General features: G+C 27.3%; 1 protein-coding gene across 1 annotated transcript in view; it reads right to left on the minus strand.

Moving 5' to 3' along the window:
* Window positions 1–1,248: 1,248 nt before the first annotated feature.
* Window positions 1,249–13,405, minus strand: part of LOC105626399 (octopamine receptor beta-3R-like) — a 26,220-nt gene continuing 14,063 nt past the window's right edge. Inside the window, exons 3-4 of the mRNA XM_012207699.1 lie at window positions 6,249–6,360; window positions 1,249–1,459 (exon numbers count right to left, since the gene is read on the minus strand). Of these exons, the coding sequence (XP_012063089.1) occupies window positions 1,249–1,459; window positions 6,249–6,360 (323 nt within the window). The remainder of the gene's footprint in view (window positions 1,460–6,248; window positions 6,361–13,405) is intronic.

Below are 13,405 nucleotides of genomic sequence, written 5' to 3' on the forward strand. Positions count from 1 at the left end.
ATATATATACATATACACATATATATATATATATATATATATATATATATATATATGTTTATTCGCATTCCAAGTGACTTCCGGCGTTTCTCTCTTTGTGCGAATGTTGACTATTAGTGGCTTCTGCAAATATCTTACTTTTATATGAATTAATATTTTTATTTTGGCTGGAGAAAATTATTAGATAGGTATATATTCTGAAAACTTCCATATAAATCAATTTTCTCTTCCGTTCATTTTCTGCGAATATTCACTAATTAATAATTGCTGTAAATTTTCCAAAAATCCTTTTAATTATTACGATTTTATTATTTGATTCTTTTTTTGTCATCGATGTCAAAAGAAGATTCCGAATTTAAGCCTTACAATCGTCACGCAGATCGAAGCATATTGATAATAATCATTCGGTAATAGCGTCGATTATATTCGCTAATACCCGTTTTAATGGTTCAGCTCTTGGAAAGCATTAATTTCGATCTCGAATCTCTCTAAAGCGTTTGTCGCGCACCTCCCGAGGCGATATGATAGCATGGATTACACATTACCGGATGTATTTCGGGATGCGATTATGTGGAAGGCAATTACGCGCCGCCTATCGAACGATGGCTATGATAGTATTTAGGAACTCACATTTTAAAGACCGCAGATTCGCGATTAACCCTTTAAATTTAATGTAAATTTTTATTCCCTCTTTTAATATATACAATTTTATATTTTCAATATTATTTTCATTTTATTTTAATATTACATTTTTTATGTTGTTAAATTTAAAATTAAAACACTTCACCCAATCATAAATTTGCACAAATATTTACAAAAAGTATTTTTTTTTTAATTAAATATTTTTCCAGTTAAAAAATTTCTAATTCTGTTTGTGATGCATGTTTCATTTCCTTTTTGTTTAAATTATATAAAATATTAAAAATAATAATACATAATATATTTCTTTGAAGCAAAAATTGTTATACATGCTGATATGCAAAGAACGCGATCTACAAAATGCACATTCCACAATGATTGACATTCAACGTAATGATTAATAGCATGTACTACGCACCATGTTGCGAATAACGGAGAAGCGATGTGTGAAGTCAATATGTTCGAGTAATAAGGGTCAATTGCGAATAGCGTCGATTGGCGATCCAAAAATCGTCGAAACAAAATGGCTTGATTTTGGCTGAAAATTTATTGAGAAAAAAAAACTTGGAACTCGCCTTTCGGAGGCGGATTTTTCGGAATTGTGTCAAATTATACGAATTGCGAGGGTGTCTTCCAGCAGTTGGCGCAGCAGGGTAAGGCGCTCTTTAGAGTATCCTTGAAGGCGTCACGGAAGTCGCGGTTGAAATACGCATAGATGAGTGGGTTTAGGGCGCTGTTGAAGTAACCTATCCAGAAAAGCACCGATACCACTGTATCCGGACAATAACAGGCTTCGCCGCACAATGACGTTGTCAGATACCTGGAGAATAATAAACAAAAAGAGCTCACTTCTTCTACATTCAAAATTAAAAATTAATTTAATCTTTAAAGATTTAAAGATCAAGTACAATCAGTACAAATATTATATAATTATATATTTTAATGATTTTTTAAAGATTAAGTATTACATAAATATATGCAAAGAAATTATCTCCAATTTTATAAATCCATATTTGAAAGAATTGCATTTAGAATTACATTTCAAAGAATATTATTTAACATATTTTCAAAAAGACATAGAGAAAAGGCACCTATTATGAGATACCGAGTTCATTTTGGATAAATGCTAGAAGTCTATGAGTAGAATTAAAAAAATAATAATAGATCATTTTGAAGGGAATTTAATAAGCTTTAAGATAATATTATATAAAATTTATATATATACATATATAATTCAAATTCCCCCCCCCTCATTTTTTTTGAAAATTAAAAAAATATAAAAAATGAGCAAATCAAAAAAGTCAAAAAATTGTGCTCCTAATATGAGATACCCCGAGAAATTGATAAAATAAAACGCAAAGTATATCAGTATTGTAACTAAAAAACTTTATTTAATGTTTCTTAAATACAAACAAACACAGTCAGTGCGCGATACATTATACTCAGAACTCATCTTCTGATAGTTGAAATCAAGCATCGCAAGAAATAGGCACTTGATATTCTTTCCTTTTTATTATTGTAATAACATTTATACTTTTGCGATTTTCAGTGTGACATGCGAGCATGAGTTATTTCATATTAGAAATATCCTGGGTATCTCATATTATGATTTCCATACCTTACGATTTTACGATCAAATTTATTCTGTAATTAAACAATTCAACATACCCCATATTTTTCTATTAGTACGACTTTATTCTATCATTACATGAAGAATTTATTGACAAATATTTATTTATTAAATAATAAACAATGTTTAAATGCTCATCTCAATGAAACTTGAAGATCCAAATTCAACATCCAAATTCTAAAGTCTTTTTTATAATGACTACAGACATGATCTAATAATGAATTTTCTACTAAATAATTTTCAATCCAAGAATAATAAATTCATAATGGAACCAATAGATAGCGTTTATTAGTTTATTAGAAGCGCCGCTATCTCATATTAGGCGCATATCTTATAATAGAGGGATTTCTTCTAATATACAATTGATCTAAAAAATATGTATAAATGAAAAATAACTCTCTCACAAATTTTACAAAATATAAAAAATATGATATGTTATTCATATTATCTTTACCTTCTTTTGTTATATAAAATTATTTGTTATGTAAAAAAAGGCATTTTTTTTACTTTTTTGTAATAAATACAATATTATACTACTAAATAACATAATAACGTAAATCATTAAAGATCATGGCGTGGCAACACCAATAATCGAGACAGATTATAAATCTGTAGGGAAAAGAGAATAGATCAGCCAAATACGGTGCGCTATAATTTTCAATAAGGACATTTACCTTAATGCAGTGTTAGTAATCTCTTACGTATCTTGAAAGCACGTATACAGATATAGAGCTCAGATATTTATGGGATTTGTTTTATGCCAAAACTACATCGGAGAAAACGTATGCCTCATCTGTTTTTCTACAGACAAACTTCTGCGCTGGGTATTTCGCATATACATGCATCTGCTGAATTATGTGTAGATTTCGAATCAATATTTCAATATTGCCTTTTCTACGTGGGTGAAAATAAGATTCATGTTCTGAATTCAGCACATGTAGCATCCACAATTTTGTAATGAAATTCGAAATTTCCTGTGATTTAGAGATGTTATTACGCTTGAAAAAATGTAACATAAATCCTAAAAGTTTAATGAGGTAAATCTGAAGGTATATCTATTAAACAGAAACTATTATAATTGTTCCAATAATTCGCAAAGTTATCACGTCAATTACTAGTTTAAATTAAGAGGAATAATACTTATAGTTCAATATAATTATTATATAGCAGTTCAATATAATGATTTCTAATTTATATTCCAAAATTAAATTAATGAAATATAAAAAAAGCAACAAATAATTTCAAAGCTATGCATTTTATTGCAAAAATTTAGCGCGATTTTCTCTAAAGGAAAGCTTATTTTATGCATTTCATGTCACTAAAAAATTGCCTCATTGACTAAAATATTGGATATTCTATATAAATCGAAATAAGGCTAAAAACGTAATGCAATCGCATTTTCGACACAGTCGTATTATTATTTATGTGCAAAGCATCGATACCGATATAATGCAATATTAAATGGATCGACGTGGATTTGTGGTTACAGTTATCTCCGTTTGACGAAAATTATAAAGCCACCGATATCAATCAAACAAATTGGACTTTGAAAACGTTGATCTCTTCTATACAACTACATCCGCTCCTACGGATTTATCTCGTTGTATTGTTTTTCAATATATCTCTATTGTTATTTCTGTCGCACATCTCGCAAAACATATATCACATGGAGAAAGAAAAACATACAATATCGAACACATAATAAAATAAAAATATAAAATGTTAGCAGGTTATCGAGATTGGATACAAAAAATGTAAATAACTATAAACGTTAAAGGGCGAATTAAAAAGGTTTACGTATTGGTATCTGGATATTTTCTTAAAAACACATTAAATTCATACAATAAAAGTAAATCGATTGTACAAAAGTCGATAACGCGATTCGGAAAATGGCCGAACTAGGAAACTAACGCGAGCTTTTAGGTCAGTAGAATGATGCGCTTTGTGCATTTGCATGAATAAAAATCGAGTTGCAAAATCGAGGTGTTCCGTTGCACGTCCATATATCTGCATTGCTTCGCTCTATTTCCATAGAGAGCTCATTTTCCGGCGGAAATTCAATCGAGCATATTTATTCATCGTCATCATTTGCTATTTAACGAAATTACTACTATAACACATTCAATAAGAACCGATTTAATATGTAGTATTTTATTAAGAAAATAAAATAAAATGGTATAATATGAGTTTTATATACAAGGATACAATTAATTCTAATTTTATCATATCTTTTACAATATAATTTTAAAGTTATCTATTTATTTATATGAAAAGGCTTCATTAAATCTTTTTAATAATTTTAATAATAATTTAAAGAAGCTAATCTATAAATGAAGAACTTTTCGTAGTATTTTAAAATTAAAGTACTTTTACTCATTCTATTTTAAATTCCTTTATTCTTGCTACTTTCCACGTAATCCTAAAAACATAGTTTTACTGCGAAATCCATTCCTTCAGGGATAAACTCATCTAAGTGGTAAGTGACCACATCACATATAATTATTGCGTGCCTAAAGGGATTTGCATACATTCCCAAGGCTAAACAAATTTCCGAAGATACCTATCAATTTGTTCGTACAGATCATGTCTGTCTCCCGCATTATCTATTTTTAATTTTGGATCGGAAACGCTTTAAGACAATTTTTTTCTTCGTTCCTCAAGTCTTTCTAAGAGAGACCTTCATATTCCGCTACAATCGTGACGCTTAGTCAAGCAAATAGTCAAACTGCGAGCAAGCTTGTGGAGAGAGTAGGGTAAGCCCTCGGTAAACTCCATAGAGATGCACTTTCCGAGCTTGCATTAATAAAACATGGGGCAGACGAGATCATCCCTTCCTCTGCTAACTTTAGATATTTGGCATCAGCAAGGTTTTTGACTTCTTTTTCTTTCCTTCTCTTTTTTTTCTTCTCTTTTACTCTTGATAAAATAATTCGATATATAAATTCCATAGCAAAATTTCTACAAAGTAAAGTGAGCTAAATGAATTTTCACTGAAACTATTTTGTTTGATGAGATCGAGCTCTTCTCTGTGTTCTTTCTTTTAGAAGAATTTGTTGACGTCAATTCAAGAGACTTATTTCTTTAGTGTATATGTGCGTACGTGGGCGCACGCGAGTGTGTGTGTATGTGTGTGTGTGTGTGTGTGTGTGTGTGTGTGTGTGTGTGTGTGTGTGTAATCAGTAAAAAAATACAGTTTAATTAAATTTTTAATACACAAATTTTTATTTATTATTATTTCATATATTTTAAAAGATCAAGGCAATCGTCGGAACTGTCCCTCATCAATTTTGATGAGTTTTGGATATGTTGCGGAGCATCTAAGAATATTAAGCCCATGTTTTATCTTCTTATCTCAAAGTTTAGAGAAACAACATCAAAATAATAATTTTTTTATTTTTAACAAATATCCTTGAAACTATGAAATATATGAGGAAAAAAATATTTTATATAAAAGTTTTATAAAATTTTATATTCTTAATATATTCATATTTTTTGAAAATGTCGAAAATGGATGGAAATGGAAATTTTGAAAATGGAAAAATTCTTTTCTTTAGGGGATCTTTAAATCTTGAGATAAGCAAACAACATATCTAAAGTCCATCAAAATTGGTGAGAGGCAGCTTCGACAATTGCTTTGGAAGATAGATAGATTATTTATTCAATTTGATTCTACAAATTTTGAAATTCTTAATTTACAAACATTTAAATTGAATTAATTCCATTTTTTTTTCAATTAATAAGAATTTAAATTAAAGATGTAAATCAAAGATTTGCTTTTCTATTTTACATTTTATTGGCTTGATCTTTAATTTTCCCTTTTCGTCGACAAACTCTTCGATTAATTAGAAATAGAATAATATAATAAATAAAATTTTAATCAAATTATTTGAAAATTTTTTGACTATTTTTTTCTAATTAAAATCATAAAAAATCTTCTTTAAAGAAATTGAATTATTAAATTTTTTCACTTGATGCTCACCAAAGAAAGAACGGCAGCCAACAAAGGAGAAATGCCCCCATAATTATACCAAGTGTTCTCGCAGCTTTATGTTCGGCCCGCCAACTTTTTGTTTGCTGTCGTATCGAAGTACCTGAAACATAAAAATAATCAAATTATGTCGTGATGCTGACTTTTTGAGAAATTTAATATTTTACAATTAGTATCAGTCAAATAAATTAAGCTTTTAATAAATAATTTATCTCACATAAAAGAAATCTTAAAAAAAGTTTTTAATATTATTAGATAATGGAATTTATGTTATCAGATAGATCACAGTTCTTTATGGAAATTTTATGGATAATTATATCTGTAATTAAATATGTATTAAATATGCGCGTTGTGTATAATGTAGATTTATGTAGAGTATGAAGCATGAGTATTAACATAGTACATTCCATTACACGCGTTGAATTGATTTAAATTTTAATTCAAATTCAACGAGATTAGAGTTGTTTACATAATTATCATTATAGAATGTAAACTAAATCCGAAATGCAGTTCTAATAATAATATTAATATAATATATTATAATGATTTTTCTAGTATACTTAACACTAATTTTATATTTTTCTATGGAAATTCATATTAATGGGAGATTCAGTTACACACATACTCTCAACCTTCAATTAGTTATGTGGGTTGGTAACAATCCCACTCTTCAATTTAGCGAAGTCAAATTGATTGTTGATTATTTGAAATTAAATCGAAACTCATATAAGATAATTAATTTCTATAATTAATTTCTCTCTTTGTAATTAGTTTCTTCCTCTTTCTTATCTTATTTTATTTATTTTTATTTTAATCATTTTAATTTCACGATTTAAAAGTTATAAAATTAAAAGAAGAAAAGAGCAATTCAATCATTTTATATTTTATAATTTTATTTAATTTTTGAAGCACGATTTAATTCTTTTTTCTATTTCATCTTATGTGACTTGATTTAAATTTATCAAAATATTTTAATTTTAACAAATTTTGAATAATTATAACAAAAATATGTGTATAAACGAATTATAATTATTTATTAATAATATATAATAAAAACAAATTAATACAAATAATTGATTAATCATATATATATTTATATAAGTATATTAAATTGTTTCTTAATTTCTGTGGAAAAATTCTCTATTTGAAATTATAAAGATTATAAATGATTATAAATGATTTTACTGTATCGAGTCATTTTACTATATTGACACATAATAAGAAATTTTTTGGTAAATGCAAATTTTTCTTTAGATGTGAGTGAAAGAATCGGATAAATTTCGTGATACATCAAGTTAAAAAAAAGAATAAAATAACTTTAAAATTATTACATAATTTGTTTAATCCTTTTTATTCCTTGTTTTAATTCTATTTTTTTTCCTTGATTTCTGCATTTATAAATTCATTATAATACATTTAAGAATATAATATAATTAAATAAAAGTATTGATTAGCAATAAAAATTCAGATCGTAAAGAGTTAATCGATGAATTCAAGATTTAATGAAAAATATCTGCTTCCCCCCTCCCCTCTCTCTCTATCTCTCATATCATCGCGTTTTTTTCTAGAGTTTCTCCCGAGAGCTTTCCTGCAAAAGCCATTAAAAGCCAGCCTACCCAATTTCTGATATAATTACCTTGCACAACGTATCATCGAGCGTTGTTATCGTAGCGCACAACTGTGATAATCGCACTGCGAACGAACATCATCATACACGGAAATTTTTCCACAAGCTATTAACACGCACTGGCCATTTAATCTCGTCAATCAGTGTTCCGCGAGAAAATTTCTGCGTTGTAAAAAGCTCTCTTTTCAGAGGAATAGGTAATAATAATCTTTATATGCAAAAAATGGTAATATACTCATAAAACGTAAAGACATTTGTCATTTAAATTGGAAAAATTTACTAAATTATATTTATTAAAATTTAATTGAAACATTCGATGTAAACATATAAGCATCTGTCTAGTTTAGAGTAGATCTACCAAAGTCTGGTCCTAAAAATGGCATGCATGTCCAAAATGTGTGTTTGCTCTCAATTGATGATATGAATGTATGTGCATTCTTGATTGGTACTGCCATGGGCATGCCAATCGCAAGAGAGGATGGAGGGATGGCCAGACTCTGGTAGTTGTAGAAACTCTAATCTAGTTGTCTCCATTTGCTTAACCAAAATTTAATGAATAAATTATACAATGTACTATTTATGCACTTTATAAATCCATAAGAAAAAATTTTTGCGCTTATTTTGTTTGGCTAACAACAATTCTTTCCTATGGAAGGATTAAATATGTTATCAGTGAATTTGTCCTCTTTTACCTATTAGCAACAACTAATTCAGAAAATTAATTACAAGATTTATGCGCTATTTATGCGCTATTTATACGCTATTTATACTGGTGCTACTTTTTCGCGTCTCAGGAAATGAGAGGATCATTAAGAAATTTTTCTATTGACACCAGAGACATAAAATTTATTTTAAAGAATACAGTGCAAAAACCAACTACGTGGATATAAAAGCGCACATGTTGTAGATTAATTATAATGCATAATTGATTTAATAATCTCTTTCATTTTAAAGACATTTTATGCTGATTATATTTCTGATGTCAAGAAAGAAGTCTTTTAAAGATTGCAAAAATCAAAATTATTCGAAGCATAAATTAAAGATATCTTTTGCATAATTAAATATGTATTTAATTTAAATATGTAATTTAAATGTAAATGATTCTAAAATGAATATATAGAAACCAAATTTGTTCCAAGAAAAAAATACTTTAAGGGATACGCAAAAATCAAAATTACTTTATGTATAAATTCTATGTATTTGAATCAATCAGTCATTAATAATGAGGAGGACTTACAGTCTAATCAATCTTCCTTCCATTAACATATATATAACAAATTTTTTTGGTTAAACGAATAAGTATATAATAATAAATAAGTATAAAAAAATAAGTACGTAAATTTTTTCTTGTAACTTCATAAAATACAGAAATAGTGTTATATAATTTATTTATTAAATTTTGATTAAGTAGAGAAGTATATAGCTAAACAGAAGTTGTATAAGCCACTTTTGCAGAATAATTATAAAAATATAATATAATATTTTGGTATTTTAATATATTAATATATATTTTAAAACATTCTTTATACGCATTTATATTTAATCCCGCTTTTATTGAGCAATTGAAATTACGACAAATATTTCTTTAAAAAGAATTGTTTTAGCGCGAGTTGTTTTGATAGTTCAGTAATGGAGACTTAAAAGTTTTATCAGTACACAGAAATCGTGAATCTCTAAGTACTCTTGCGGATTCAGTACAACGGGATTTAGAAAATCGCAGACAGAGCGAATTCACTTGGGGTTATATTCGGAAAAGAGAGAAACAGAGTAGTTGTTGTTTAGATAATACGAGAATGGAAGGAAGAGTGTTCCGTCCAGACAGAAGGCTGAAGGGTTCGCGTGCTCAGGCGTACTGAGGCAGATTTAGGTTGGTTGGTTGGTCGATGCTCAGCGTTTTCGTGCAATCAATGCTCTCGTCTATCAAGATATAAGAAGCACCTATACATATAGGGTGATTTTAGCGAGAAATTATAAGTGTCGGCGAATTTTAGAGTTAATCCTCAATAATAAATGCGTATCAATTGATTAAGATTTAAATATAAACTTACATAGGCGAAAAAAATATTCAGATTCTATATTTTTAAAAATTAGATACCATAAACTTTTTTATATAGAATAATAGTACGTAATATGTGTTATGATGAATTAACATATATGTGTCAAAAAATTATTTTAAAGTTAGAAATAAGGATTTTATGTATATAAATAATAAAACACAAAACATTAGAGATAAATAATTTTCCAAAATCATATGAAATTTAAATAGATTTACGTTTTAAAAAACATATTACATATTATAAAAATATATTATGTAAATCTAAATTTTCTATTGAAAATTATATTCCTATGTAATATTAGGTATGGGCAAAAGTTCGTGGCGTTTTTTCCGTTACATTTAACGAACTTTTTCCCACATCTAATATATAATATGTTTTTAAATCTATTTAAATTTCATATGACTTTAGAAAATTATTTATCTCGTCTAATGTTTTATGTTTTATTATTTATTGTATATAACGATTTACAAAAATCTGCAAAACTTTTCTTAATACTGAATATTAAAATTTTAAGTGAAAAATCTCATAAGTTATTCTCAAGATATTTATCAATTAAAATGTATCAGCAGCGTATTCTCTATTACTAATCATCCTATACACGCGCGCGCAGGATAATCGGAGATACAAGACAATCCGACCTTATTTCGCATCGCGTAATCTTGCGAACTAAAGCTGTATCTTAATATGTCGCTCGTTACTTGATATCTCCGGGGAAATATCTTCAACACTTTTGTGGTCCAATTTTCTTTCTCTTTTGAAAACAAATGGATAACGACAAGTGAATATATCAGTGATGAACAATGATATATTATCGCAATCTCTTCAACCAATGAAAATTTCACTTTCCTAGGAGAAAAATGAAATTTTTGTGGCGTGTGAATATGAAGAAATAGCACATTATATATAATATATTTATTATTTAGTAAGTAAAATATCTTTTATAAAATTTATAAAATTAAAAATTTATAAATATTATTTATTTTTTGTTTGTGTAATTATATTGTACATATTTTATATATATATTATTATGTACGAATATATGCTCGCAATTGTAATATTTCTTTATGTTTATTAGTAAAATTAAATTATAACACTATTATAATTAAATTTTTTTTATCATAAGTAAAATTTTTTAATAATTTCTTAATTTAGTAAATTATATTTTTGTAATTTTTTTAAGACTACAAGATATTATATGTATATTAAAGTAAAGTCGCCTATATGGGATATATTCTTAATATGAGATAGCTTTTTATTGCTGAACTAAGAGCATATATTTGTATGTATACTATCATGAACTTTTTATTCTTACAATTAGTGAAACCTGTTTAGTAGAAAATTCTAGATTAGATTATGCCCTTTTATGTAGTCGTTATAAAAAAAGAAAAAAAAGATTTGTGAAATTGAATGTTGTCAAATTTTGAGTCTTTAAATCTTCTTTTGTTATATAAAAATAAATATAATAAAGTCTGCTTATAATGATCATCGAGTAAGACCGTATTTAGAGGAAAATACATGATACAATGATTTATTTAAGTGTAAAGATTAGACTTGGTGATCGTGAAGGCATGAAAGTCGTAATATGAGATACTTAAAGTATTCTTAGCTAATAAGAGAGCATCTAAACAATTCAATATCTCAAAGCATACTATCGAACGAAATGTTAAAAATGACGATTCTATTGTTAAGATTACTTACATACACATACACATATCGAAAAATTATATAATTATATAATTATATAATTATTATGTATAATATTTAAATTCTTTGTTTCTACTTGTATGTAATATAATAAAAGCGTGTATTAAAAGCTTCACTACTTTTCCCTTAGTTTCCGGTGTTATGGGATACCACCTTATAAAAGAAAATCCTTGTATCTCATAAAGAATCCTTTTTTTAAATGATCAAAATCGGCACTTTGATAAAAAATTTCATATGCAACAAAGTATAACTATTATCAATTGTTAACTGCTTTTGATTAACGATAAGACTTAGATATATTTCCCATAAATTTGTCATGAAGGTAAAAATTCAAGTTACGAAATATTAAATTACAAGCCTTTAAAAAAAGATATCTCATAACAGACTTTATCCTACTGTTTTTTTTTTCATTACCCAATATAAACCATCTTTCTATACGTAATTGCTACAAAAAATTGTATAAAAATATAATTTATTTTATTTTAAATATTTCTACCATTTTTTTAGGTATAATTGTTTTTAATTTGCTCTTTCGCTCTCTTTCTCTCTCTCTCTCTCTTTCTCTCTCTCTCCTCGCCTATCTTTCTTTCTCTCGCTATCTCTTCTTTTCTGCATACTAAGCAATACATAATTTATGTTGAATATGTCTTGTCACAAGTGACACAATAACGAATGGACTAATGATTCAATAAAACCATAATCAATTAAATTATAATCAATAATGGATCGAAAAATCGATCCGTTCAAATTACACTCTTCAACACAATATCCCGTTAAACTTCGAGTTTTTTTCACGCGAACTCCGAGTCAGGATAATCACATAATGATGTACTTATGTAATTATGAAGGCAAAATTCCATCACTATGGAAATTGTCCGGCGAAATTTCATTGACAGAGAAGAGGTGCTTTTGCTGAACTTTATGAAGATTCTCTGTTCATCATTCTAATTTCGTCCACAATACGCGACTCTGTCGGCTTTGGCAATTACATGTGTTTCATTTCTCACTAACTGACAGACGGACAAGCAAATAGACCGGCTGTTAAACGTATACTAGAGTCTCAAACTGACAAATGACCTGTTCAGACTTCTGGAAATGATTTTTCCGCAACAAAAAGATTGAAAAATATATTTTAATAATATATAATAGAATTTGTTGAGTATAAATTACTAATATACATTGTAATAAGAATGCTTATGATATTCTGCGACTTTTTTATCTTATATTTGAAATGGATAGCTATTTGGTATTGCTGTCGAGTTTCCTATTGTACAGGCCAATGAACAAATGGTATCTCAAATTTGACACGTTATCCACGACATGTGGGAGATTTAACCCTTTATAATGAACACGAAGCTTTATTCAAATATCAGATGGAATAAGATATGATTATAACGGATGAATTACACTCAATAGAAATATTAATAAGAAAGAATGAATAAATTATGAATAATTATGGATATTATAATTCTTTTATTGTATGCGCAAAATAAAATGGACAAATAATGTTCACCAACGTTTCATCAACGTTTTAAAATATTGCTTTCATAAAGAATTTTCTGGCAAATTATAATTTTCCAGTAAATTTTTTTATGATACAGTAACTTTTCAATATTAAAATCATTAATTGCGAAATTATTTAAAAAATGTTTATTTAAATTAAAAAAATATTTAGAAAAAAGATGATAATATATATTTAATTATTAAAGTTGCTAACAATAAAATGATATATATATATATATATATATATATATATATGT

Source organism: Atta cephalotes (genome assembly GCF_000143395.1).
Source record: "Atta cephalotes unplaced genomic scaffold scaffold00005, whole genome shotgun sequence".
NCBI classification, from domain to species: domain Eukaryota; kingdom Metazoa; phylum Arthropoda; class Insecta; order Hymenoptera; family Formicidae; genus Atta; species Atta cephalotes.